The 23,780-nt window shown below is 41.9% G+C and overlaps 1 protein-coding gene across 40 annotated transcripts in view; it reads left to right on the forward strand.

Annotated features, from left to right (window-relative positions):
- Positions 1-23,457, forward strand: part of RIMS2 (regulating synaptic membrane exocytosis 2) — a gene marked incomplete at its 5' end in the record, with an annotated part of 943,810 nt that extends 920,353 nt beyond the window's left edge. For all 40 annotated transcript variants that reach the window (XM_082257909.1, XM_082257877.1, XM_082257910.1 and 37 more), the window contains 5 exons: positions 9,361-9,502; positions 10,586-10,698; positions 13,790-13,891; positions 16,959-17,098; positions 21,014-23,457. In XM_082257909.1, coding sequence (XP_082114035.1) covers positions 9,361-9,502; positions 10,586-10,698; positions 13,790-13,891; positions 16,959-17,098; positions 21,014-21,232 — 716 coding nt within the window. In that variant the 3' untranslated portion in view covers positions 21,233-23,457. The remainder of the gene's footprint in view (positions 1-9,360; positions 9,503-10,585; positions 10,699-13,789; positions 13,892-16,958; positions 17,099-21,013) is intronic.
- Positions 23,458-23,780: the final 323 nt, after the last annotated feature.

A 23,780-nucleotide genomic window follows, 5' to 3' on the forward strand; every position in this document is an offset into this window, starting at 1 on the left:
TTTTAACGAGTAATGGCGGCGATCTGCGATTTTTTTTTTGCGGGACTGCGACATTTCGGCGGACAGATCGGACCCTTGACTGACATTTTTGACACTTTTGCTGGTACCAGTGACATTACTACAGTAATCAGTGCTATAAATATGCACTGTTACTGTAAAAATGACACTGGCAGGGAAGGGGTTAATTTTATTGGAGAGGGAGGGGTTAATGTATGCCTGGTGCTTACTGACGTGTGTGGGGGGAGGGGACTGAGTGACACAGGGACAGATCGAAGGTTCAGCTATGCTGAATCCTGCAATCTGACCCTGTCTGTCACTTAGGAGATCCACCCGCTTTGTTTACACAAGCGGGCAGATCTCCACACTCGATTCCCCGACGATCGGGGAAGAGCAGCGGCGATCGCCGCCGCTCCTCCCCTGGCCGACTCCCGCTGTGACTGAATACAGTGGGAGCGAGCCTCCGGCGGTGCGCGAGCGTCGCCCACAAGGGGAGGAGTCCAGCGACGTAGGTCTACGTCACTGGACGGGAACAAGCCACTGTGCCGCAGTAGAGGCACAGTGACTGGTCGTAAAGTGGTTAAATATTGGCCATGACTGTGTCTCCTCTGATCTCCTCAACCCCTCAAGTTGGTCACAAGGCTAACCATTATATAGAACGACCAATAGAAGGGCTTGGGAGGAAGGTGGGGGCTCGGCAGACATGACTTTTATAGAAAAAAATTGAGATTTGTTTCTTTTTATACATTTTTTCATCATTCTCTTGCCTTAATTGACAAAATTTTCTAAGGGTTCAAATGAAAGACCCCTTTGAACCTTGAGCCTACACTAAATAATAGTTGATAAATAAGTACTAGAAAAATATTCACTCACTGGCCCCTTTATTGGGTACACCTTGATAGTACCGGGTTGGACCCACTTTTGCTTTCAGAACTGCCTTAATTCTTTGTGGCATAGATACAACAAGGTGTTGGAAACATTCCTCAGAGATTTTGGTCCATAGTGACATGATAGAATCACACAGTTACTGCAGATTTGTCGGCTGCACATCCCTGATTCGAATCCTCTGTTCCACCACATCCCAACGATGCTCTATTGGATGAGATGTGGGGAGTGTGGAGGCCATTGGAGTACAGTGACCTCATTGTCATGTTCAAGAAACCAGTGGTGAGATGATTTGAGCTTTGTGACACGGTGCATTATCCTGCTGGAAGGAGCCATCAGAAGATGGGGACACTAGTCATAAAGGGATGGACATGGTCACCAACAATACTGAAGTAGACAGTGGCATTTAAACAATGCTCAATGGGAACTAATAGGCCCAAAGTGTGCCAAGAAAATTTCCCCCACACCATTAGTCCACAAGCCTGATCCATTGATACAAGGCAGGATGGATCCTAACTTGCATGTTATTTACGTCAAATTCTGACCCTACCATCTGAATGTCGCCACTGAAATCGAGACTCATCAGACCAGGCAACATTTTTCCAATCTTCCATTGTCTAATTTTGGTGATCCTGTGCAAATTGTAGCCTCAGTTTCCTGTTCTTAGCTGACAGCAGTGGCACCCTGTGAGGTCTTCTGCTGCTGTAGCCCATCTGCTTCAAGGTTTGATGTGTTGTGCATTCATAGATGGTATTCTGCATACCTTGGTTGTAACAAGTGGTTATTTGAGTTACTGTTGCCTTTTTATCATCTCAAACCAGTCTGCCCATTCTCCTCTGACCTCTCACATCAACAAGGCATTTTCCTCCACACAACTGCCGCTCACTGGAAATTTTCTCCTTTTTGGACCATTCTCTGTAAACCCTAGAGATGGTTGTGTGTGAAAATCCCAGTAGATCAGCAGTTTTTTAAATACTCAGACCAGCTCGTCTGGCACCAACAACCATCCCCTTTCTTCCCTATTCTGATGCTCAGTTTGAACTTCAGCAATTTGTCTTCACCACATCTAGATGCCTAAACACATTGAGTTGCTGCCATGTGATTGGCTGATTATCAATTTGTGTTACCAAGCAACTGAACAGGTGTACCTAATAAAATGGCCTATGAGTGTATATATTCTGCAGAAAACACTGCTTCAATCTCCCTCTGGTTGTGGTCCCATAATCAAATGCCGTCATATAGATCATGTGATCTCAGTCCTATATTAGCAGAACAACTGACTGGCAAGTTCTAATTGAATGGCTGACAATGACCATAACCCCTTCAGTAGACCACATTATATGGTTTCTTGGCCTAGTGTCATGTGACCAGAGGGAGATAACAGAAGTGGTTTCTTTTATTATCTTTATATTTTAGTGGCCATGCTAGTGTGGGGTCCATAAAACTGTATAAAGATATATGCTATAGGTCAGGGGTGGGTAACCTTTTTTCTACCAAGGGCCATTTGGATTTTTGTAACATAATTCGGGGGCCGTACAAAATGAATGCATAAATGTAATAGGCACTGCTTTGCGGCAAAAAACGCTGTAAAAAATTGCGTGACTTTGAGGTCACAAAAGTGTGAAAGGGGCCTTCAGTAATCAAGGTATAGTGTGCTCCCTTTCAATGCAGACTGACCACAGCGTGCCCCCCTTTCAATGCAGACTGACCACAGCGTGCCCCCCTTTCAATAGAGGCAAAGAAAAACAAAGAAAGGGCGCACCGACCTAGCGCATTATCCTCATTAATAGGCTTAATTCATGCAACATATAAAATGGCTACTCACAAACATAGGCGAAAAAAGATCATATCAAGCTCAGTTGCTCCAATGTCAGGAGTAGTCCATAAATTAGTCCATAACCGATGAGATGACGGCTGACGCGTTTCGAGGCTCAGCCTCTTCCTCAGAGCCGCCTTTCAATGCGCAGTGACCACAGCGTGCCCCCTTTCAATGCGGAGTGACCACAGCGTGCCCCCTTTTAATGCGGAGTGACCACAGCGTGCCCCCTTTCAATGCGCAGTGACCACAGCGTGCCCCCTTTCAATGCGGAGTGACCACAGCGTGCCCCCTTTCAATGCGCAGTGACCACAGCGTGCCCCCTTTCAATGCGGAGTGACCACAGCGTGCCCCCTTTCAATGCGGAGTGACCACAGCGTGCCCCCATCAATGCGGAGTGACCACAGCGTGCCCCCATCAATGCGCAGTGAGTGACCACAATGCAGAGAGAACAGTGTGCCAAGCCCCAGTGCACTTTACTTACCTGTTGTAGCGGCGGCTTCCTCTCTTCAGTGCCCGTGTCTCTTCGAGTCCTCCCGCGTCCCGCCTCCTCCTCGGCCAATGACATTGGCCAAGGAGGAGGAGGATCCGTGAGACAGTAGCGAATTTTCATTCGCTATTGTCACACAAATGGGCGGGCTCCAGGCGCACTTCTCTGCGCCTCGGGTCCACCCTTTTCGGAGATTCACTGTCAGAACGGAGCCATCGGCTCCTTCTGACACAGCGGTACAGGGGGGGGGGCGAATTGCAACGATTGTACGTGCCGCACAGAAGGATCGTGCGTGCCGCATGCGGCCCGCGGGCCGGAGGTTCCCCACCCCTGCTCTAGGTAAACAAAAAAGGCGGTGCTGACTTTCTCTACCATATTTGTTGCACTACAACACTTCTTGCACCCTTAAAAATCTTTAGATAAACCCGATCTGAGCCTGTTATTGTGAGGTTCCATGGAAACAATATGGTGCCACGTTTTTCCTTCTAGCTTGCTTTGTATGTGGAATTTATGAAAATGCACAGATGAATGAGAATAATGATTCCCACTGAAAGGTCACGAGCCATTTTCTTACTACTGCGAGTGCTGTGCTATTATAGACATTCGGTTCTCAGAGACAGGCTCATTCTGGTTTTCAGGTCATTATCATCATTGAAATAAACAGAGCTGTTTTCCAATTCACAGGTTTTCTCATATATTATCCTTTGTTATTGGGTGATTATACCATCTTCAGAGGTTTATGCCATTTTCTGCATAATATCTCACACAGAAGCACATCATAGTGACACTGGTATTATAGTCAGATTATGTTCTGTTCTTTTATCATTTGTACAAAGCAAACAAATGCATTGTTTTATCTATTATGATCTGTCTATATTGTATTACATTCACTATTAGAATATGGCAACATATTTTTAGCTGTATTGCCATTTACTAGCGGAGTGGGTTAGTGTTTGGGATGCATACTACCAGTGGTGGTCATTGTTAACTAGCACATGTTGGCAAGGCTTGGGATGGTAATGAAGAGGACCATGTGGTTGCAATTTAGTCTTTATTAGGATGTTCAGCTTGTTATTCAGCCTTGTGTGCCCTTGCATGTACTAGAATGCATTTGCTTGTTTTTACCTGCAGACTGGAAGTGGCCACCTAGGTTCACACCTATGTGTGCATTTTTCCGACACGTTTTGCATTTAATGTGCCTTTTTGGCACATTTTTGATGCACTTTATGGTCTTCTTTTTTTTGGCAATAGAAAAGTATGACAGTTTTGGGTTAGAGTTGGTTTTAAATGTTAGGGTTAAGGGCTAAGGTTAGCATTAAATGTTAGGGCTAAGGATTATGGTTAGCATTAAATGTTAGGGTTAAGGATTAGGGTAAGTATTAAATGTTAGGGTTAAGGGCTAAGGTTAGCATTAAATGTTAGGGCTAAGGATTATGGTTAGCATTAAATGTTAGGGTTAAGGATTAGGGTTAGTTTTAAATGTTAGGGTTAAGGGCTAGGATTAGCATTAAATGTTAGGGTTAAGGGCTGGGGTTAGTGTTAAATGTTAGGGTTAAGAATTAGAGTTAGTGTTAAATGTTAGGGTTAAGGATTAGGGTTAGGGTAAAATGTTAGGGCTAAGGATTAGGGATAAATGTTAGGGATTAGGGTTAGTATTAAATGTTAGGGTTAAGGGCTAGGGTTAGCGTTTATTGCTAGAGTTAGCGTTAAAGTTAGGGATAAGGATTAGGGTTAGCGTTAAATGTTAGGTTTAAGGATTAGGGTTAGTATTAAATGTTAGGGTTAAGGATTAGGGTTAGGGTTAAATGTTAGGGGTTAGGGTTAGCATCAAATGTTAGGGTTAAGGGTTAGGTTTAAATGTTAGGGGTTAGGGTTAGCATTAAATGTTAGGGTTAAGGATTAGGGTTAGTATTAAATGTTAGGGTTAAGGGCTAGGGTTAGCGTTTATTGCTAGAGTTAGCATTAAAGTTAGGGTTAAGGATTAGGGTTAGCGTTAAGTTTTAGGGTTAAGGATTAGGGTTAGTGTTAAATGTTAGGGTTAAGGGCTAGGGTTAGTGTTAAATGTTAGGGGTTAGGGTTAAGGGCTAGGGTTAGCGCTAACCCTTGCCCTTAAGGATTAAGGATTAGGATTAGCATTAAGTGTTAGGGTTAAGGATTATGGTTAGGGTTAAGGGTTAGTGTTAAGTGTTAGGGTTAAGGATTATGGTTAGGGTTAGTGTTAAATGTTAGGGTTGCCTTTATCTGGCCCTTGGGACACTTTTCCTCCCACTAACATCAACAATTCCTGTTACTGACATTAGCAACAGGGCACTATTCCTCCCGTTAAAGGCGATGATGGGACACTATTCCTCCCACTAATACCAACAATGGGGCACTATTCCTCCCACTGATACCAACAATGGGGCACTATTCCTCCCACTAATAACAACAATGGGGCACTATTCCTCCCACTAATAACAACAATGGGGCACTATTCCTCCCACTAATAACAACAATGGGGCACTATTCCTCCCACTAATACCAACAATGGGGCCTTATTCCTCCCACTGACACCAATGATGGGGCACTATTCCTCCCACTAATAGAATAGCGCACTTTGCCTACAGGTCGCTAATCGCATGTATTCCCAGACCCGCATATGTGTGAACCAAGCCTAACTCACTGATTGACAGCTCCAATTAGAGGAACCTTTGTTCACGTGCTGTAGCTTCTCTTAGAGAGCCGGTGGTTTTCTGAAGGAGCCATGGTGGCAAGACCTGTCTATGGGGGGCAGGCATTGCAGGCTATGGGATGATGCCAACATTGCTGGCAAACAAGCTCCCTACATCCCTGGAATCAGCTGTTGAATATTAAGTATTTTCCGTTCATTAACAACATATTTCACATGTTTACTTTCAAGAAAAATAGCGTAGAAAGTCATCTAAAATGACATGCTTTAGCATTTCATTTACCATTATTTATTCTTTATTGAGTTCTTCTTTGACCACTAGTTATTCTTCACCTTTCTGAAAACAGCTGTATTGTCTTACTGTAGAAAGTGATAACGGGATGTTATACATAGAAAGAAGACGAATGCTCCTTGTGTTTTGCATATAGTTGTTCTGAATTAATGTTGTGATAAGTTTACTGAGTATATGAAATGGAGCAATCAAACCTGAAAGTTTTTTCCATAGTAGCCAAAAAGGTATCCAGTTTATAGTTTACAAAATAAGGGTGCACCAACACTGACAGTTTTAACAGAGCCAGCATGTAATTCCCCCCTTGGTCTACTTCTTTTGTGTAGTGTGAGTGCTCTGAACCATTATAGTGTCAGTAAACCCACATCATAAAAAGTATCAATAAATGGTGTATTACATGTTCTTTATACTCACCCAGTCACTGAGATTTGTTCTCTGCAAAAAAAAACTGGTAGATCCTTCTGCTCTCTATCTCCACCATCTGTTCATGTCCCCAATGCAGCTAGGGATTTTGCAGCTGTGGTGGCAACTCTGCACATGCTCAGTTTTCAGTGAGTTTCTATGCTGAGCATTTGCTCCCTATCACATCTGAGCAGCCCATGTGGTTATAGAGTCACACATGTGGGCTGGAGGGGCGTGACACAGCCTGTGACTGGCAGAAATCCGCCCACACCTTGTTATTGCCAAAAAATAATAAAGATTTGATTTCAAATTTGTATTTGTATGACAATTTAAAACAGTTTATTGACATTATTTATTTATTTATGTTTACTCTGTATTCCAAAGGCTGTTTTTTTGTGACCAGCAGCAGAGGACTAGAAGCTCCTCCTGCTTTTGTTTCCCTGCAGACAGGCTGGGAAAGATCTGGGTCATGTTACAGCTGTATATTGATTAGGAAAAAGATACTTTTTCCTTTTTCTATTAAAATAATTACAGTGCCATCACCCACTTAAAAAAATTGAAGGGACAATGTAAATTAAACAATGAGTGTTTAGTACCACTTTAAGTGTACCATGCTCAGAACCACTTGGAAGAGGTGGTCCCGGCACAGTTCACTTGTGGTTTGGTATAGTTGGCTTCAGTGCAAACCAACCCTGAGAACAGAATTCTCCATAGATTACTGAGCATAGAACTCTTCTTAGATCACTGAGCACAGAACTCTTCTTAGATCACTGAGCACAGAACTCTCCATAGATCACTGAGCACAAAACTCTCCTTAGATCACTGAGCACAGAACTCTCCATAGATCACTGAGCACAGAACTCTCCATAGATCACTGAGCACAGAACTCTTTTTAGATTACTGAGCACAGAACTCTCCATAGATCACTGAGCACATAACTCTTTTTAGATCACCGAGCACAGAGCTCTCCATAGATCACTGAGCACAGAACTCTCTATAGATCACTGAGCACAGAACTCTTCTTAGATCACTGAGCACAGAACTCTCCATAGATCACTGAGCACAGAACTCTCCATAGATCACTGAGCACAGAACTCTCCATAGATCACTGAGCACAGAACTCTTCTTAGATCCCTGAGCACAGAACTCTCCATAGATCACTGAGCATAGAACTCTTCTTAGATCCCTGAGCACAGAACTCTTCTTAGATCACTGAGCACAAAACTCTTCTTAGATCCCTGAGCACAGAACTCTTCTTAGATCCCTGAGCACAGAACTCTTCTTAGATCACTGAGCACAGAACTCTCCATAGATCACCGAACACAGAACTCTCCATAGATCACCGAACACAGAACTCTCCATAGATCACTGAGCACAGAACTCTTCTTAGATCACTGAGCACAGAACTCTCCATAGATCACTGAGCACAGAACTCTCCATAGATCACTGAGCACAGAACTCTCCATAGATCACTGAGCACAGAACTCTCCATAGATCACTGAACACAGAACTCTTCTTAGATCACTGAGCACAGAACTCTCTATAGATCACTGAGCACAGAACTCTTCTTAGATCACTGAGCACAGAACTCTTCTTAGATCACTGAGCACAGAACTCTTCTTAGATCACTGAGCACAGAACACTTCTTAGATCACTGAGCACAGAACTCTTCTTAGATCACTGAGCACAGAACTCTTCTCAGATCACTGAGCACAGAACTCTTCTTAGATCACTGAGCACAGAACTTTTCTTAGATCACTGAGCACAGAACTCTCCATAGATCACTGAGCACAGAACTCTCCATAGATCACTGAGCACAGAACTCTCCATAGATCACTGAGCACAGAACTCTCCATAGATCACTGAGCACAGAACTCTTCTTAGATCCCTGAACACAGAACTCTCCATAGATCACTGAGCACAGAACTCTTCTTAGATCCCTGAGCACAGAACTCTTCTTAGATCCCTGAGCACGGAACTCTTCTTAGATCCCTGAGCACAGAACTCTTCTTAGATCCCTGAGCACAGAACTCTTCTTAGATCACTGAGCACAGAACTCTCCATAGATCACTGAGCACAGAACTCTCCATAGATCACTGAGCACAGAACTCTCCATATATCACTGAGCACAGAACTCTTCTTAGATCACTGAGCACAGAACTTTCCATAGATCACTGAGCACAGAACTCTTCTTAGATCACTGAGCAGAGAACTCTTCTTAGATCCCTGAGCACAGAACTCTTCTTAGATCCCTGAGCACAGAACTCTTCTTAGATCACTGAGCACAAAACTCTTCTTAGATCCCTGAGCACAGAACTCTTCTTAGATCACTGAGCACAGAACTTTCCATAGATCACTGAGCACAGAACTCTTCATAGATCACTGGGCATAGAAGCAGGGATCAATGTGTTCTGGTTGGCAGAGATGTTGATGTAAGAACACTTGCTTATAGCACAATGCATGTGCAGGCCAACTGGGGAGTGGGTACATTTGCACTCAGGCCCAGTGTGAGTGCACCCTTAGAGAGAAAGTTCTAGGCACACTTTCAATGGACAATTTAACCATAAGGATGATTGCCTGGAGTGTCTCATGTCCCTATTGATATAACCTTCATTAGCCAGTCCAGCCCTGAGTCATTTCTGCGGTTACCTTTGTCCCAATCTCTGCTCGATGTTGATCTAGGCTTAACCTCGTGTCTATGTCAGGAAATATGCTGCAGTGGCACATGGGGGGAAATGTAACACCGTTCAGAGGAATTCACATATCTGTTGGAATTTTGCAGTCTAACCACGTGTGATTTTTCTATTTTTCAGAAGTTGGAGGTAAAAAGTTAAAAAGCACGATCCAACGAAGTACGGAAACTGGATTAGCAGTGGAGATGAGAAATTGGATGACTAGACAAGCAAGTCGAGAGTCTAACGATGGGAGTATGAACAGTTACAGCTCTGAGGGAAAGTAAGTCAATGTATAAATAATACATTTAGAACAAGTGTTTGCAATTGTCGCTATCTGTCCAATGAGGATTCCTCTTTGTGGAAAATGTATTGTCAGTTTTAGCACTGTCCAGTTGTGAATTAGTAGGGAGAGAAATTCAGTACCCCGCACTTTGGGAGAATATGGTGCACTATCCCATCTCCCATGTGACAGAACAAGGTGCCTCTTGATTGGCCCTGTGCTATCACAAGGGGGGCTATAAACTAATCCAAAGTGCTCTTATTACCAGTCCTGACAGCTCAGCCCAGCATGGGAGTGAGGAAAGGTGGGTACATGCTTTTCAGGAGAAGGGGAGCTAAGTGACCCATTTACTTTGCCCTGCAGGTTACTTGTTTACAAGAATAGGGCTTATGATGCATATCAGGAACCAATGAGTTCAGTATAACGCAGGTAGTTTAAAGTAGCTAGAGAAGATATACTTTCGTTGACTACAACAGAAAAGGTGCAAGAATGTTAAATACCTGATGTGCTTTTTTTTTTGTCCATCCCTGGTAAAGTAAAAAAAAGTCTTCAACAATGCATTTTATCTTTGCATTGGAGGTTCATTGCAAGCAATAATCCTTAGAAATCACTACTCTGACTACAGTTTTAGTATTTCATTAAAACACTGAGTTCTGCATCAATGGCATCAGTTTAACATCCGTTTTAGATGTTTCTGAAATAATTCAGAACTCATTGACAGGTTCATTTTATCTGCAGTTGATCTCCTTCTGACCTGATTGAAGCGAGTTTTGCATTCCATTGACTTGTAGGGGTATGCAAAACAATCAAAAGACCATTGACGCAGGACTTGAATATGACAACACCAGGAGCTCCGTTTTAAAGATTTACTATAAAAACAGAGAGAAAAAGATCAGAACATTGTAAAATCCTTGTTTTTAGGAGACATTTATGAATTGAAATTCTTATACCTGTACTGATATTTTGTATATAATTTATGAATCATAATGCATTTTACCTTTTAAAAATGTGCTATTTTCATATTTTTATGATTGATTATTTATATGATATTTGTTTAATATCTATTTTATATCTTTCCCAAAGCTTAATATTTCCTGGGGTCCGGTTGGGTTCTGACAGCCAATTCAGTGATTTCTTGGATGGATTAGGTCCTGCACAGCTGGTTGGAAGACAGACTTTAGCAACTCCATCAATGGGTATGTCATTTGTTGTCCTTGGCAGACAATATTGGGATTATGTTGTGCAAAATGTTTTGTATGCAAAAATGTCTGTTTTTTTTCTATGAAATAACAGTTAAAAATTGTGCTTCATATGAAAACATTATTATATAACTGTTGAAAATTGATTAAAAAAAAAAATGACTGTATTTTTGTCAGAACCCTCGTTGAAAGTACGTACAGTACTTGATTAGTGTTGCCATTGCCTGAACACAGTTTTGTCGCTCCTGTTCAAATTTTTTAATTTTCTAACAGTTCAATCTATGTGAGCGATCGTATTGTACATTATTTGTTAATTGTTATATGTATACATTTATGTTCCTTTTACCTTTATGCTAAGTCTACTACAATGGATTACCTTTTTGACCTATGGTTCCGCTATACTGGTTGGGACTTTTCCCTGGGTGGGCCTGGGGTGAGCCCTGGTGGTTTTGCACCTGGATGGAGGTTTGATGGAGGCCTCATAGCCCCTCTGGGGGGTGAGACCGGTGGGGTTGCGCGGGGCCAGGTCATGGTAGGACACCCTAGAGTGCTAAAGTTGGCCTTCAACATAGGTCCTTTGTTTTGTATAGCCTAAATGTTTGCCTATGGGAACCCCCTGGTCAAACCAGGAGTGTCCCCATCAGTTATGATGCTTCACCCTTCCCCTTTCCCCTCACTTCCCCTCCCTTCCTCCCCTTATATACCTCATGTGTTTGTAGTTCAATGTGCTGATGCATTTACCATAGTTTTTGCAAACCCTCATAAGTAGGGCGTTGTTGACCAACATGTCTTTTATTTATTTTTTTTGCAAACAAAGATTACATTAAAAAAAAAAAAAAAAAATGACTGTATTTTTAGTTCTTTAGGCCTTCATTCAGACTGGTACTGGCACCCGTGCTTTGTGGAAGAGGCTTTTTTTTTGGCGTCTGCATCCTCCCCTAGCTGCGTGCAGGCAGCCTGTGGAAGAGGATACAGGGACACAGCGGCTGCATGGACACAGCTGCATGTCAAAATTTTACATGTGTGCAGGAGTGGGTGAATGGCCACAAACGTACACTGTCTGTGCTCGGGGCCATGCACCCCACTTCTGCACGTCTGTCAGATTTTGACATGTGTCTGTGCAGGTGCTGCATCTGCATTCACTTCCACAGGATGCCTGCACTCAACTGGAGGCGGATGCAGCGCCTATCTGAATGAGGCCTCACACCCTCCTCCCTCCCCAGCAGTCCCCAAAGTTTTATACTTACATGTCCTCACGCCTTACATGTCCTACTAGAAGGTTCTCTTTTGGTAGTACTGGGTACCAGCTGGTACCATCACTCTCCCCCACCATACGTTTCCAATGCTTTTCTCCTACCAACAGAAATTGGCTACATATTTGTTTCTGGCTGATATACAAATGATAGCCAAAGCCTGAAAGAAGCCCATAGCCCATTTCAATAAAGTTAAGGAATGTTATAAATACAATGCTGGTTACTGTACAGTATTCCCAATGACTCACAAACGAAATTCCTCAGAACATGCGAACTGTGGCTTACCTATGTTTTCCATCTTTGAACTCTTCTAGCCAAAGTTATTTTTAGTCATTTACCTGGCCCTTGGGGCCCAGTCCTTGGAGGATATGTTCCCTCCCCCCGCCATTCATTCCACTGTGTTGTCCCTGTTCCCCAAGCTCTATTTCCATCTTCCGTCAACTTGCCCTGATTCCCACCCAGTGTCCCAGTCTTTTGTCTTTTACCTTCCCCTCCCAGATTCTCCCATATTTTTCATTTTCCCACTCCCTCTCCTGCACCCCATCTCTTCTTCCCTTACCTATGTTTCAACCAGTGAATTAGGCCATTTAATCACAAGTACAGGCCCCTAATGCTTGGTTCACACTTGTGCGGGTGGTTGAGGTTGTGGGAATCGCACCTGTTCCCGCACCCGCAGCCAAAACACACAGCCCTACAGACGTATTAATTCTTAATGGCACCCCGCTCATCTTAAAATGCAGTGCATTTGCAAGTGTGGTTAATCGCATGGTGTAAAAGTGCCACATGATTTCCCTATGGCTGCAGTTTTAGGAAGGTGTGGGAACCTTTTTCCAGCTTGTCCCGCATGTACTTGAATGGGCTGCTGTGCTTATGCAAATGCAGGCTGCACCAAAAGCAGATGTGTGAACCAAGCCTAAGGGGATCTCCAAGAGTACTATCATATACTGTAGGTCCTAAATGTTTACCAAGGCAAATATTTGTTCATCTTTACCTGAAATAACTGTTAGTTCTATCAGATGATTTAGGCGCTGCATGGGTGTGACTACTATTCTCCTCTAATAACCAATAAAAAGGATAACAGAAAATAACGTAACAAAAAAATCCTGAAATTGTCTTTTGAAATTATATAAACATTTTAAAGCTTATATGAGATTTTAATGACTGAAATTAAAATGCAGCTCTTTACTTTTAAAGTATTGTTATATCACTATTATTTTAGTGTTACTGCTATTTTAAAGTGGAACTCCAGACAGGTTTCCTTAATAGAGTAGGAAGGGTTCCATTTGCCTAGAGGAAGGATTTTTCTAACTTCCTGTCCCAATGGGTTTGGTCGTAAAGTCTGGAAGGACAAAGTGGACAAAGGCAGGGATAGCAACACTTTCATTTATTGGGCTTTGGGTGTATGGACCCATGTATCTGTGCAGAGGGTCATGTTTATGCATCCAGGGAATGATAGGTGTTCCATGCAGCCAGCCTGAAGGATGCATCAGCTGTACAAATATTTCCCGCACATGCCAGTGTTTACATTTGTAGAGGGATGGACCCAAATCTATGGACGCAGATAATCTGGTGTGCACCTCTGTATGGATGTAAACACTGCGACTGCACTGAACACATGCCACTACCTGGGAGCATAAACTTGGCTCTACATGGAGGTATGGTCTATGCTCCCGTATAAATAAGGCCTTAGAGTGAGAGAAAAATATGACACATTTTCTAAGCCTTTCCCACTCCTAAAATGATTCAGACATTTTTGGGTGGAAACGCACTTTAAATTAACTGTGATTTGCAATCAACTATGTTAGTTATTTAGTGTTTCTGTTTCTTTCCTGTAGGGGACATTCAGGTTGGAATGATGGATAAGAAGGGACAGTTGGAGGTGGAAATTATACGAGCGCGTGGGCTTGTAGTAAAACCAGGGTCCAAGACACTGCCAGGTGAGATGTCATTATAAACTACATACACTTACCAAAAGTTCTGCTTATATTAGCTGAAACAGTTACAAAATTGTGCATAGGTATGCCCATGGAAGTAAATGGGGGGAAAAGGTTTATGGGCTTGTTTGTGCCAAACATTTAGTGGTTTGTTAACCAGTGTGGATATGTAGCCCTGTTTTGTGCAAAAGTCATGAAGGCATGTACCTGGAGTGACGACATGTTAGTGATGAAGCAGGCTGCCCCTCGTTTCATTACTTTATTACATATAGTATATTTTATTAACAAGGAATACATATGAAGCTGTTTCTTTTCATGTAAAGCACCAGCAATATTGTTAGCACAAAAAAAAAAAAAAAATGGTAGGGAATGTTGCCCTTTTAAAAAACCGTATGCTTTACTCAAGTCAGAGCCATCAGGTCAATAGCCCCATGCAATGTCTTGCTTTAAACAGCACTGCGCCAGCAATGGATTTCACATTTTACCATTAGCTGAACAGTTTCCTGCAATGGATTGTGAGTTTTGTTTTAAGAAGTACCAGCAATATCGCATCATTAAAAGAATGCATAAAACTATTAGCTATTTTAAACCTGGGTATATTTTTTTCATTTGTGCAAGGGTTTTTAGGATGACATTAATGCCAGTGGTATTTCCTTCTTTAAAGTGTATCTTTGGCCAGGCTATGGACATTTAAATATTTAGAAATGTATAAGAAGCAGTAAGGCTCCTTTCAAATGGGCGGTCAAGGAGAGGTAAAAACAGGTGGTTGATCCTCGTTTTTGCTGCCTCTCCTCCGACTACTCACCTACAAGCGGGCAGGTGCCGCGGTGCTTTGCATTACAGTGCAGCAGTTTACTGATAAATGCAGAGCTTGACAGGCGGCACTGCTGATAAAATTCTCCTATTAAGTGAATGGGGCTCTACCACAACTATAAGCCAAACATCGTATATCACTTTTCAGGAGGGTGATAAACACCACTGCTAGTGTAAAAGAGTGCAAATCCATACCGTACTAGAGATAAATGGCAGGGTAAGCTAACCTGCTGACTTAAAACTCTTTAGTGCATCTTCTGTGAACTTTGAGGATTAATTGCTTTACAGTTTCTGCAGCTACCGAGTTCAATCAGTGCTTGTTTTCAAGTTCATTTCCTGCTTGTTTAGAATAGATCAATACATGAATGTCCATAGCCTGGTCACAGAATCCCTTTAAACTAATTGGACATTCTGACCTTCAGGAGCAGTGGTTTTAAACATTTGTGAGGCTAAATTATTTAAAAAAAGCTTCTATGCCCCAACATTATGTGGTGGTGCATCCCCTTAGTTGTCGACTAGTGCTCAGTGTGCCCCCTTAAACTGGTGGTCAGTAGTCAGTGTGCCCCCTTACAGTGATGGTTGGTAGTCAGTGTGCCCCCATACACTGGCAGTGAGTGAATCCCCTTACACTGACGATTAGAGCTCAGTGCGTACCCTTACACCAGTGTGTCGGTGTGTCCCCTTAGATGGGAGGTTGGTGTGTCCCTTTACACGGACGGTCGGTGTGCCCCCTTACGTAGGTAATCAATGTGCTCCCTTAGACTTTCCTTGTGTGCCCTTACACTGGTGGTCTGTATGCCCCCATACATGGGTGATCCGTGCCAGTCAGTGTATCCCCTTTCATTGCGGCCATTGAGTCTCTTTACATTGTGTTCACTAAGCACACTTATATTGGTACATCGGTACCCTTACATCAGTGGACAGTGTGTCCCTTTACTTTTTGTGATTAGTGTGCTCACTTACATCAGTGGTCAGTGTGTCCCTTTACATTGGTGATTAGAGTGTCTTCTCCTACATCAGTGGTCAGCGTGTCCCTTTACATTGGTGATTAGAGTGTCTTCTCCTACATCAGTGGTCAGTGTGTCCCTTTACATTGGTGGCTAGTGAGCTTTACATCAGTGGTTAGCGTGTCCCTTTACATTGGTGATTAGAGTGTCTTCTCCTACATCAGTGGTCAGTGTGTCCCTTTACATTGGTGGCTAGTGAGCCTTACATCAGTGGTCAGTGTGTCCCTTTACATTGGTGACTAGTGTGCTCACTTACATTGGTGGTCAGTGTACCTCCTTACATAGTGGTCATTGTGTCCCTCCTTACACTGCTGGACTCAGGCCCAATGAAGCATCAGATGTGACTTTGGAGCACGCATTACCTCCTCCTACTCCAACTTTCCTGTCCTGACTGGTCCCCCCCCCCCCCCCAGCTGAGCACTGGCTTGACAGCTAAGGATGTCACAGTGTCTGCAGTGCCACTCTGCTTACAAACTCTGTGCTTATTTTGTAAAGCTGGCACTGTACAGTGTAGCAGCCTGCAAGGTTGGTGCCACAAACAAACAGCACAACAGTTCAGAAAATGACAGCTGTGAATGCCAGGCCAGGGTTTGGTGTGAGAGGGAGGGGAGGGAGTTGCAGTGAGCGTTGCTTCTGTTTATGGGCACATAAAATAAAATCCTCACCAAGGCTTGGCTATTAAAACCGAGTATGATAAAGCTATGCATTAGCTGGTTATACTTGCTAGAAAAAATATTACTGTGCAGTGTGCACATAGTAGAGGAAGTCGAGTCTTGACAAAGCGCCAATGGACTTATGTAAAACATAGGTAGACCATACCCTTGTCTCACCTTCCTTTACATGTAAATATGTGAGTAATATAATGTTTTCATGGAGAGTGTATTGCATGTCTTGCCTTTATATATTGTATTAAATAAAGAGAAAATGTTTTTGAATAACTGAAACTGCGTGTTCAAAAACATTACCTTGGTTCTGTAAATTGTTCGTATTAGTAACATTCATTTATTTGTGAGGTGGTAAGTCTGAGTAAGCACCACATTGCATTTTGTTTTTTTTGTTGGTAATAGGCAGATTCACCTTCGGTGAAAACCACAAAACACTCAATTGATCCAAAAAATACAGTATAGACAACTGAAATTATAAGCATACCTCTAGAATTGAAAGCTTATCCGTGGAGGATGACAAGTTGTTGATGTTAAGTTGTTTGCCGTTGCCTATTGCTAACCATATGTTTGTTTCCCCTCTTGCAGCACCATATGTAAAGGTGTATCTATTAGAAAATGGAGTTTGCATAGCCAAAAAGAAAACAAAAGTAGCAAGAAAAACGCTGGAGCCTTTATACCAGCAACTGTTATCTTTTGAAGAATCACCCCAAGGAAAGGTCTTACAGGTAAAAAATAATTTGATAAAATATAAGGTATTGGTAGACCATGAAGTTCTCCTGACCAAAAGGGCAAATCATAGTTTACATGTATTCATAACCACTGGACCTTAGAGGGCACCAGAAGCCTTTAGCAAAGTCTCTGGGACAGGTTTACAGATCTGTGCATCCATATTCATGGGCAGCCAAGTGCGACAGTTTGCAAAGCTGAAAGACAGACCTATTGCTGGTAATAAAACAAATTTTCACTCTAAACAGTTGCATAATTAGGAAATGGTCAGGGTCGGGTTTTATTTAGTGGTAAGTGCAGAATTTAAAGAGCCAAAAGAGGAATTTATGAATCAAGCTGTCTCACTATGCGTCTCACTGCTCCTGTTTAGCATTGATTTGCCTTGTGGCAGGATTTATATATGTCCCCAATGTGCCTTCCTGGGGGGGACAGAATATGTATTTCAAGGTGAAGCACAAAGTTAGACGGGGAAGTGATACATGTTTTAAATTCATGATTTGTCGGCACCATATACAGACTGGCCAAACAGACTGACTTTGATGTGCGCTGTTTTTTTCTATCTTTAAAGGATAGGTTCACTTTAAAAAATAAATAAATAAACGCCCATTTTTTTGCAGGTAAAAAAATGTGCATTTACTATTTTTTTTTTAAAAGCCTGAAAGCAGATCACTGATACCATGCAGGTCTCCTGCAGACTGTCAGTGTGAGCTGTGTGCCCATACATCGTACATCATACCTCATACGGCCAAGCAGTTTCACACTGACAGCAAGACTTAAAGAACTACTACAGCTCTCAACAGTGCCGTGCTAGTTCTTTGAGAACTACAAGCCAACATCCTCAAAGGATGTTGGTACTTGTAGTTCATTCATTCACAGAACTCTGTGGCCGGAGCCCTGCACAGCTGCACTCTTTTCAAAAAGTGACAGCTGGTACAGGGAGCTTCTCCCAGTACTGCTGTCACAGGGAGAGAGGGCAGCGAGCGGCGGCTGCAGCAGTGGGGAATGGGTGGAACATGTAACATGTTCTCAATGGGGAACTTATCCTTTAAAGATTGATTTCTTCTATCTTTAATAATAGAAGTGCATGTCCAGCCTTAACTTTTTTGGATAGAGTGCAGAAGATTTAGAAGCCCTGTCAAATTTTTAGAGCTCACCATGGTCTGTTGGAAGTGAGACTGAAATCCCAATAGCAACACAGACCGAAATAAAAAACCTTGTTTCTCAGTAGACTAGGGGAAGGTTTAAACAATTTTTAATTTCTGTCTGTGCCCCGTTGCAGATTTTCCTTCACTGAGGGGAAATCTCTCTAACGGATCTCTAGAGAGTAGTAAACAATTAATAGGGGTTATATGGCCCTGTGTTGACAGGTTGTGGATTCGATAGGTAAATGCAGTTTGCTTCTGATACCAATTTTAGATACTTCTGAGATCATTCAGAGTTCATTGACAATTGTATGTGACCTAAATTTGACAGCTTTCTGGCTGCCTTTTAAGCTGCTTTTGCATTACAATAGACTTGTATGGGGACAGAAGCAGATTTGAGGCAAACAAAAGCCAGTCAATACAAGCTATAATCCTTCACCAATGCATACACTCTAAGCATTGTAATGCAGTCCTAAACTCTGTACAGAGCAGTCCAGTCTCTTAGCTTCAGAATGGACCACAAATGAATAAACACCTCCTCCATGTCATATTGCTTAGTAAACTGCTTGGCTGTACAAAACAGTTAGGAACTAACCAGTCACTATACAAAAATTGGTTGCACTAGCAAGTGTGCTGGGAAGATTTAGATAGGTTGGGGATATTTAATGGAGCCCAAACCAGTAAATTAAGAGAAATAAGATGCAGGTTGTTTCGGTTCTAAACAGGCATGTACTGCTTCGGTAAAGGCCTATATGGCTTCTTTAGGCTTGGGAGTAATGTCAGCAGACTGAGCCTCATCAGGCACATACTCATCCAAAAGGAGAGAACTCTTCATCACCCTCAGCTAAGTGTACAGACACAGCTGCAGGTATATCAGAGACTCGGGAGAAGAAAGCAAAGCTGTACACTCAAGTTCACTGAGTTCTGAGTCAGCTATTTTGACAAAACGTTTGTGCACAGAATCTGACATAGTAGGCATTCTTGGGGGAGCTAAGGTAGACAAAGGAGCATGTGACACGGGACAACTTTCCAGGCAGTCTGCGTCATGGAGGTTCATGGAGAGGGACACTGTAAACCACCCAAAACTGTAAATTAATTGGGAGTTGGGAGGGTCTTTAGGACTGCTACCTCTGTCCCTATGATCTGACCTACTGATAGTATATAAAGTGTGAATGTTTCCATAGGGATACACACAAACCTGCTACAGGAGCAGGGAAGGCTAAATAACTGTATGTGACTAGGACAGCATCAAAGAAAGTCCATGAAGGACCTTTGCAAATGAGGGCCATGGCAGTGAAGGAGGGAGAGGCAGTGTTATTACGTGTATGAGATAGCCGAATACACAGTTAATGCAGTTAACATGTATTTAAATAAATAAATAAATGTAACACAGCAGTAAGCGATATGGCGACTTGCGACACAAGGGAGAGTAACAGACACATTCAAAAAGTGCCTGTTCCGGCCAAGTGCCTGCAATGCAGAAGGTGTCACAGCACAGAGCTCTGGAGCATTAAACCCTGATGAGGAGATAGCCGAAGACACAGTTAATGCAGTTAACAAAAGACAGCCTTCATAAAGCGTAAAGCCATTGTGACTTACTGTAGCAGTGGCCAGAAAACTGCACTGCAGCCCCAAATTCCAAAACCAGAATCTTCAGGATAACGCCAGTAGGTATATCTTGGTCATGGACCTGTACAGTGTTCTGCAGTTAATTAACACAGTGTGTCTGGAAAGTGCCACCAGCAGAGCCCAGTGCTTAAAGGTCACTTTACAGGCCTGCTGCACATCTTGGCATGGTAGGGTTGGCATACAGCTTCCAAGGCAGTGCTTGGGTCAGCTGATCCTGAAAAGGGAGCTCTCTTGGCTCTTCAGTTTACAAAGAATCTTGACTGAAGAAAATATTGGGTTGATTTGGAAAGTGCAAAATTTGGTGCAGCTGTGTGTGATAGCCAATTAGCTTGTAACTTCAGCTTGTTCAATTATGCTTTGAGATTTTTTAAAAAAACGGACGCTGATTGGTTTCTATGCAGAGCTTCAACAGATTTTGCACACTCCAGTTTTAGTAAATGAACCCTTTTGTCTTGATAAGAAGGAAAAGTTGACAGTTGTCTTGGCACTGTCTAATTTTCCTGTAGGTGGCAGCATGACCTATGCTTTTCAGAATTCCTTCTACTCTGTGTCCCTAATGAACAATTAAGAAACAAGGTTTCAAATTTATGAAAAGCATTATAACACAAATTTAATTTACCTTTGGATAGCAATGTAGCAATGAATATGCTTTTCACAAACATAGTTATTTTATGGAAAAACTCTTTCAGCTTACATATATGACTTGGGAGGGTCATGGGGCTGTGCTGTATATTACAGAACCTTGGCCTTATATTTTCCTGTGTGACATTCAACATGTGCAAATCTTGAGCCAGTTTTGAGAGTAGATAGCTAGTGCAGTATGAATAATCCTCTATGGACCAGTGGACTGTGGATGGATTAACGGAAACTGAAAAAAAAGGAATGGAAGTGAAGTTATTAGCAATTGTTGTCAATCAAGTTTAACTTTTTTTTAATAGAAAAATCAAACAGAAATTTTGATCAGTAGCTATGGAACACACCAATTTTGTTCTAATGGGAGAAAGCAGTGGGAATATTGTGTGAAAACTTTTATAAATAAATCCCTTTGTGTTGGATAGGGTTTATGTGGAGATCTAGAATAGGTACATTTTTTAAATGTTTTAATTAATTAAATTAATTTCCTCTTTTTTTATATATCTACAGATAATTGTGTGGGGTGACTATGGACGTATGGATCACAAATCTTTTATGGGTGTGGCACAGATACTTTTAGATGAACTGGACCTGTCCAATATGGTGATTGGATGGTTTAAACTATTTCCCCCCTCCTCTCTAGTAGACCCAACATTGGCTCCTTTAACCAGGAGAGCTTCTCAGTCTTCTCTTGAAAGTTCCACAGGACCTTCTTATTCTAGGTCATAGCACCTGTAAAAAAACAAAAACTGTTGTCTCTGCAACCAGCGTTTCAAAAATAAACGACGACAAAATCACAAGATTACGAAATATGACAGGTCGCGCTCCCTGGTAAACACTGCATGCTTAATTTTGTGTCTTCTGAGCCTGTTGCTAGGGATACTGGGCGATCCTGCGCTCTCAGCGGAAGTCGCACACATTGTGCGCTATAGAAGGCTCTCAGGTGATGGAGGGGAGCTAGCTGACGGCATTGAAGACCAGTGAAGCTCAGTTCTAGTTAAGTCTGAAGCCATGGATTATTGACACTAACAAAAGAAATATTTCATGCGACGAAAGTCATCTTCAGTGACATATCACGTTGTTGCAACATTTTCTTTTTTATATTTGCCCCCAAAGATTGGAAACGCCTAAGAAGGAGCCCTGAGTAAGGAGATCGATAAAGTATGGGGTACTACAAGGAGGATGAAGTCCGATGGAACGCCAGTGTTATTAGGAATGATTATAGAAGGTCACACATGCCCATAGTTTGAAGCAAAGTTGGCTTAGCAGTAGCATTAACAGAGTCCACTATTTGACGAATTTCACCGGGGAAGAATTTTTCTGTGGTTATCCGGTACTTCAGAGACAAAAAAAATTTTTTTTTTGTTTTGCATGAACATGGATCTAAGTGAACACTAAAATAATTTTCTTTGGGCTGCAACTTGCAAAAAATATGAAACAAAATAACAAAAAGATACAGCCATTTTCAACGATTTATATTCTTTTTAAGAAAAAAAATTTCACTAGTGCATGGTTTAAAAAAAAAAGGGGGAGCGACTGCAACGGCGTGAAACAAAGACAAACCACGTTTATCATTCTAAAAAACCAATCATGGTCTGTGTTTTTGCAGGCATATGTTAAAATAAAATTTCTTTCTAGCAAATATTTAAAATTCTCTTTATGTGACAAAAAATGTAACATATATGATTTATTTAAATGTTAAAGGTACAAACCTTGTAGAGTTGAACATGTACATGTCCACCATTTCTTCTTTCCTAGGTCCCTGTTTTTTGCATTGTGTCCCACACTCTTCCCAAACCTCTTTTCTGATGCCATTCTTTCAGGTTGGTTGATGGCACACCACCTTACCCTGTGTGCCTTGATTGCTTCTCTGTCCCCATGTTTGGAAACTTTTTGCAGATTTTTTTCCTGCATTCTTGAAATGTTTGACAAAATTCCTTGTTTGACCTGCCAGATACAGTGGAGGTCATCCTCTTGATGTCCATTGCATAGCAACCTTTCTTGAAAATCAAGCATGTTGAAAAGAATTTTGCAACATGGCTTGAGAATACCTAAGGTAATTCAGCATGTATTTGATATAAAAGATATTTGAACTTTTTTGCAATATCTTGTACAGTGCATGGTAACAATTTTTTTCACCATCAAATTGAGTCTTAAAGGGAATAAAATTATATAACTAAGTGGCCATTGTCCATCTTCGTACATTCTCAGTGCCCAGCATTGTTGAACTCAAGAGTTCAGTGGAAAGTCCTCTCTTTGAACAAAAAGAATATCCACTATTTTTCAATTAAGGTATGCCCTTTTTGCACTTTGTCGGAGTTGTGTATCATACAAGCAACGTTTTTACTTGATCTTTTATTTTCGATGCTACGAAGGTCAAACTTTTCAAAGTTGCTTTGTTATGGAAGGTAGTTCAGTCGGTGTAATGGCTGACCACACTTGCTGATTTTTTCTGGCCGATGGCATGCTTCTTTCAATGAACTGTTATGTTATGGTGAAGTAGTTCTAACACCGGGCTCTAGCTGCCATATTTGTGGTCCTGTAACTTTTTAGGAACACAACCGTTGAGCTCTGTGGGACCTTGATGTTCACCCCCTCCCCAACCCCCTGAGGTAAAACCAAAAATATCTGTTTGGGTGTGTTGCCGATTTGCATCTTGAAATTTGAAGGCTCAAATATTATTTATCATAGTGTACTGGTTCAGATCGATGAATTGTGACATTGCCTTTATTTTTTTTACTTTCTTTCTCTTCCAAATCAGTCTTAAAGTGAATCTGCAGCCCAGCTATGGACATTTAAGTGACTACATATTCTTAACAAGTAAAAATGGAATATTAAACCAAGCCCTCTGTAGTTAAAAGCACTGTGGAGCAATTCACCCTCAAGGTGCAGACCTCATGCACACTGGTTGCTTTTGATGCTGCTCTTATAGGCGTCTAACTTTTTTTTATGCCTCTAAACGCACCTCCATATTAGCCTATGTGTCCATGCCCACATAGATATTTAGAGGAGTTTAGAAACAGGGGCATTTAGAGGCAGATAAGAAACCCTCTGCCCGTGTGTTTAGGAGCAGCGTGTTGACACATCTAAACACATATTATGCTAGGTGCATTTAGCGCTTGAGCGTTAACTAATTTCAGTGACAAGAGCAATATTTTATTCTGGCCAGTGAAATGACTTAAGTCTCAAGCACTTGATGCACTAAAACATTGCTGCCAGGAGGAAAGGCGTCTAGGAGAGATAGCAAAAACATCCAGTGTCCATGAGGCTTAAGAAC

This window comes from Pelophylax lessonae, assembly GCF_965119305.1.
Source record: "Pelophylax lessonae genome assembly, chromosome: 5".
Classification (NCBI taxonomy): domain Eukaryota; kingdom Metazoa; phylum Chordata; class Amphibia; order Anura; family Ranidae; genus Pelophylax; species Pelophylax lessonae.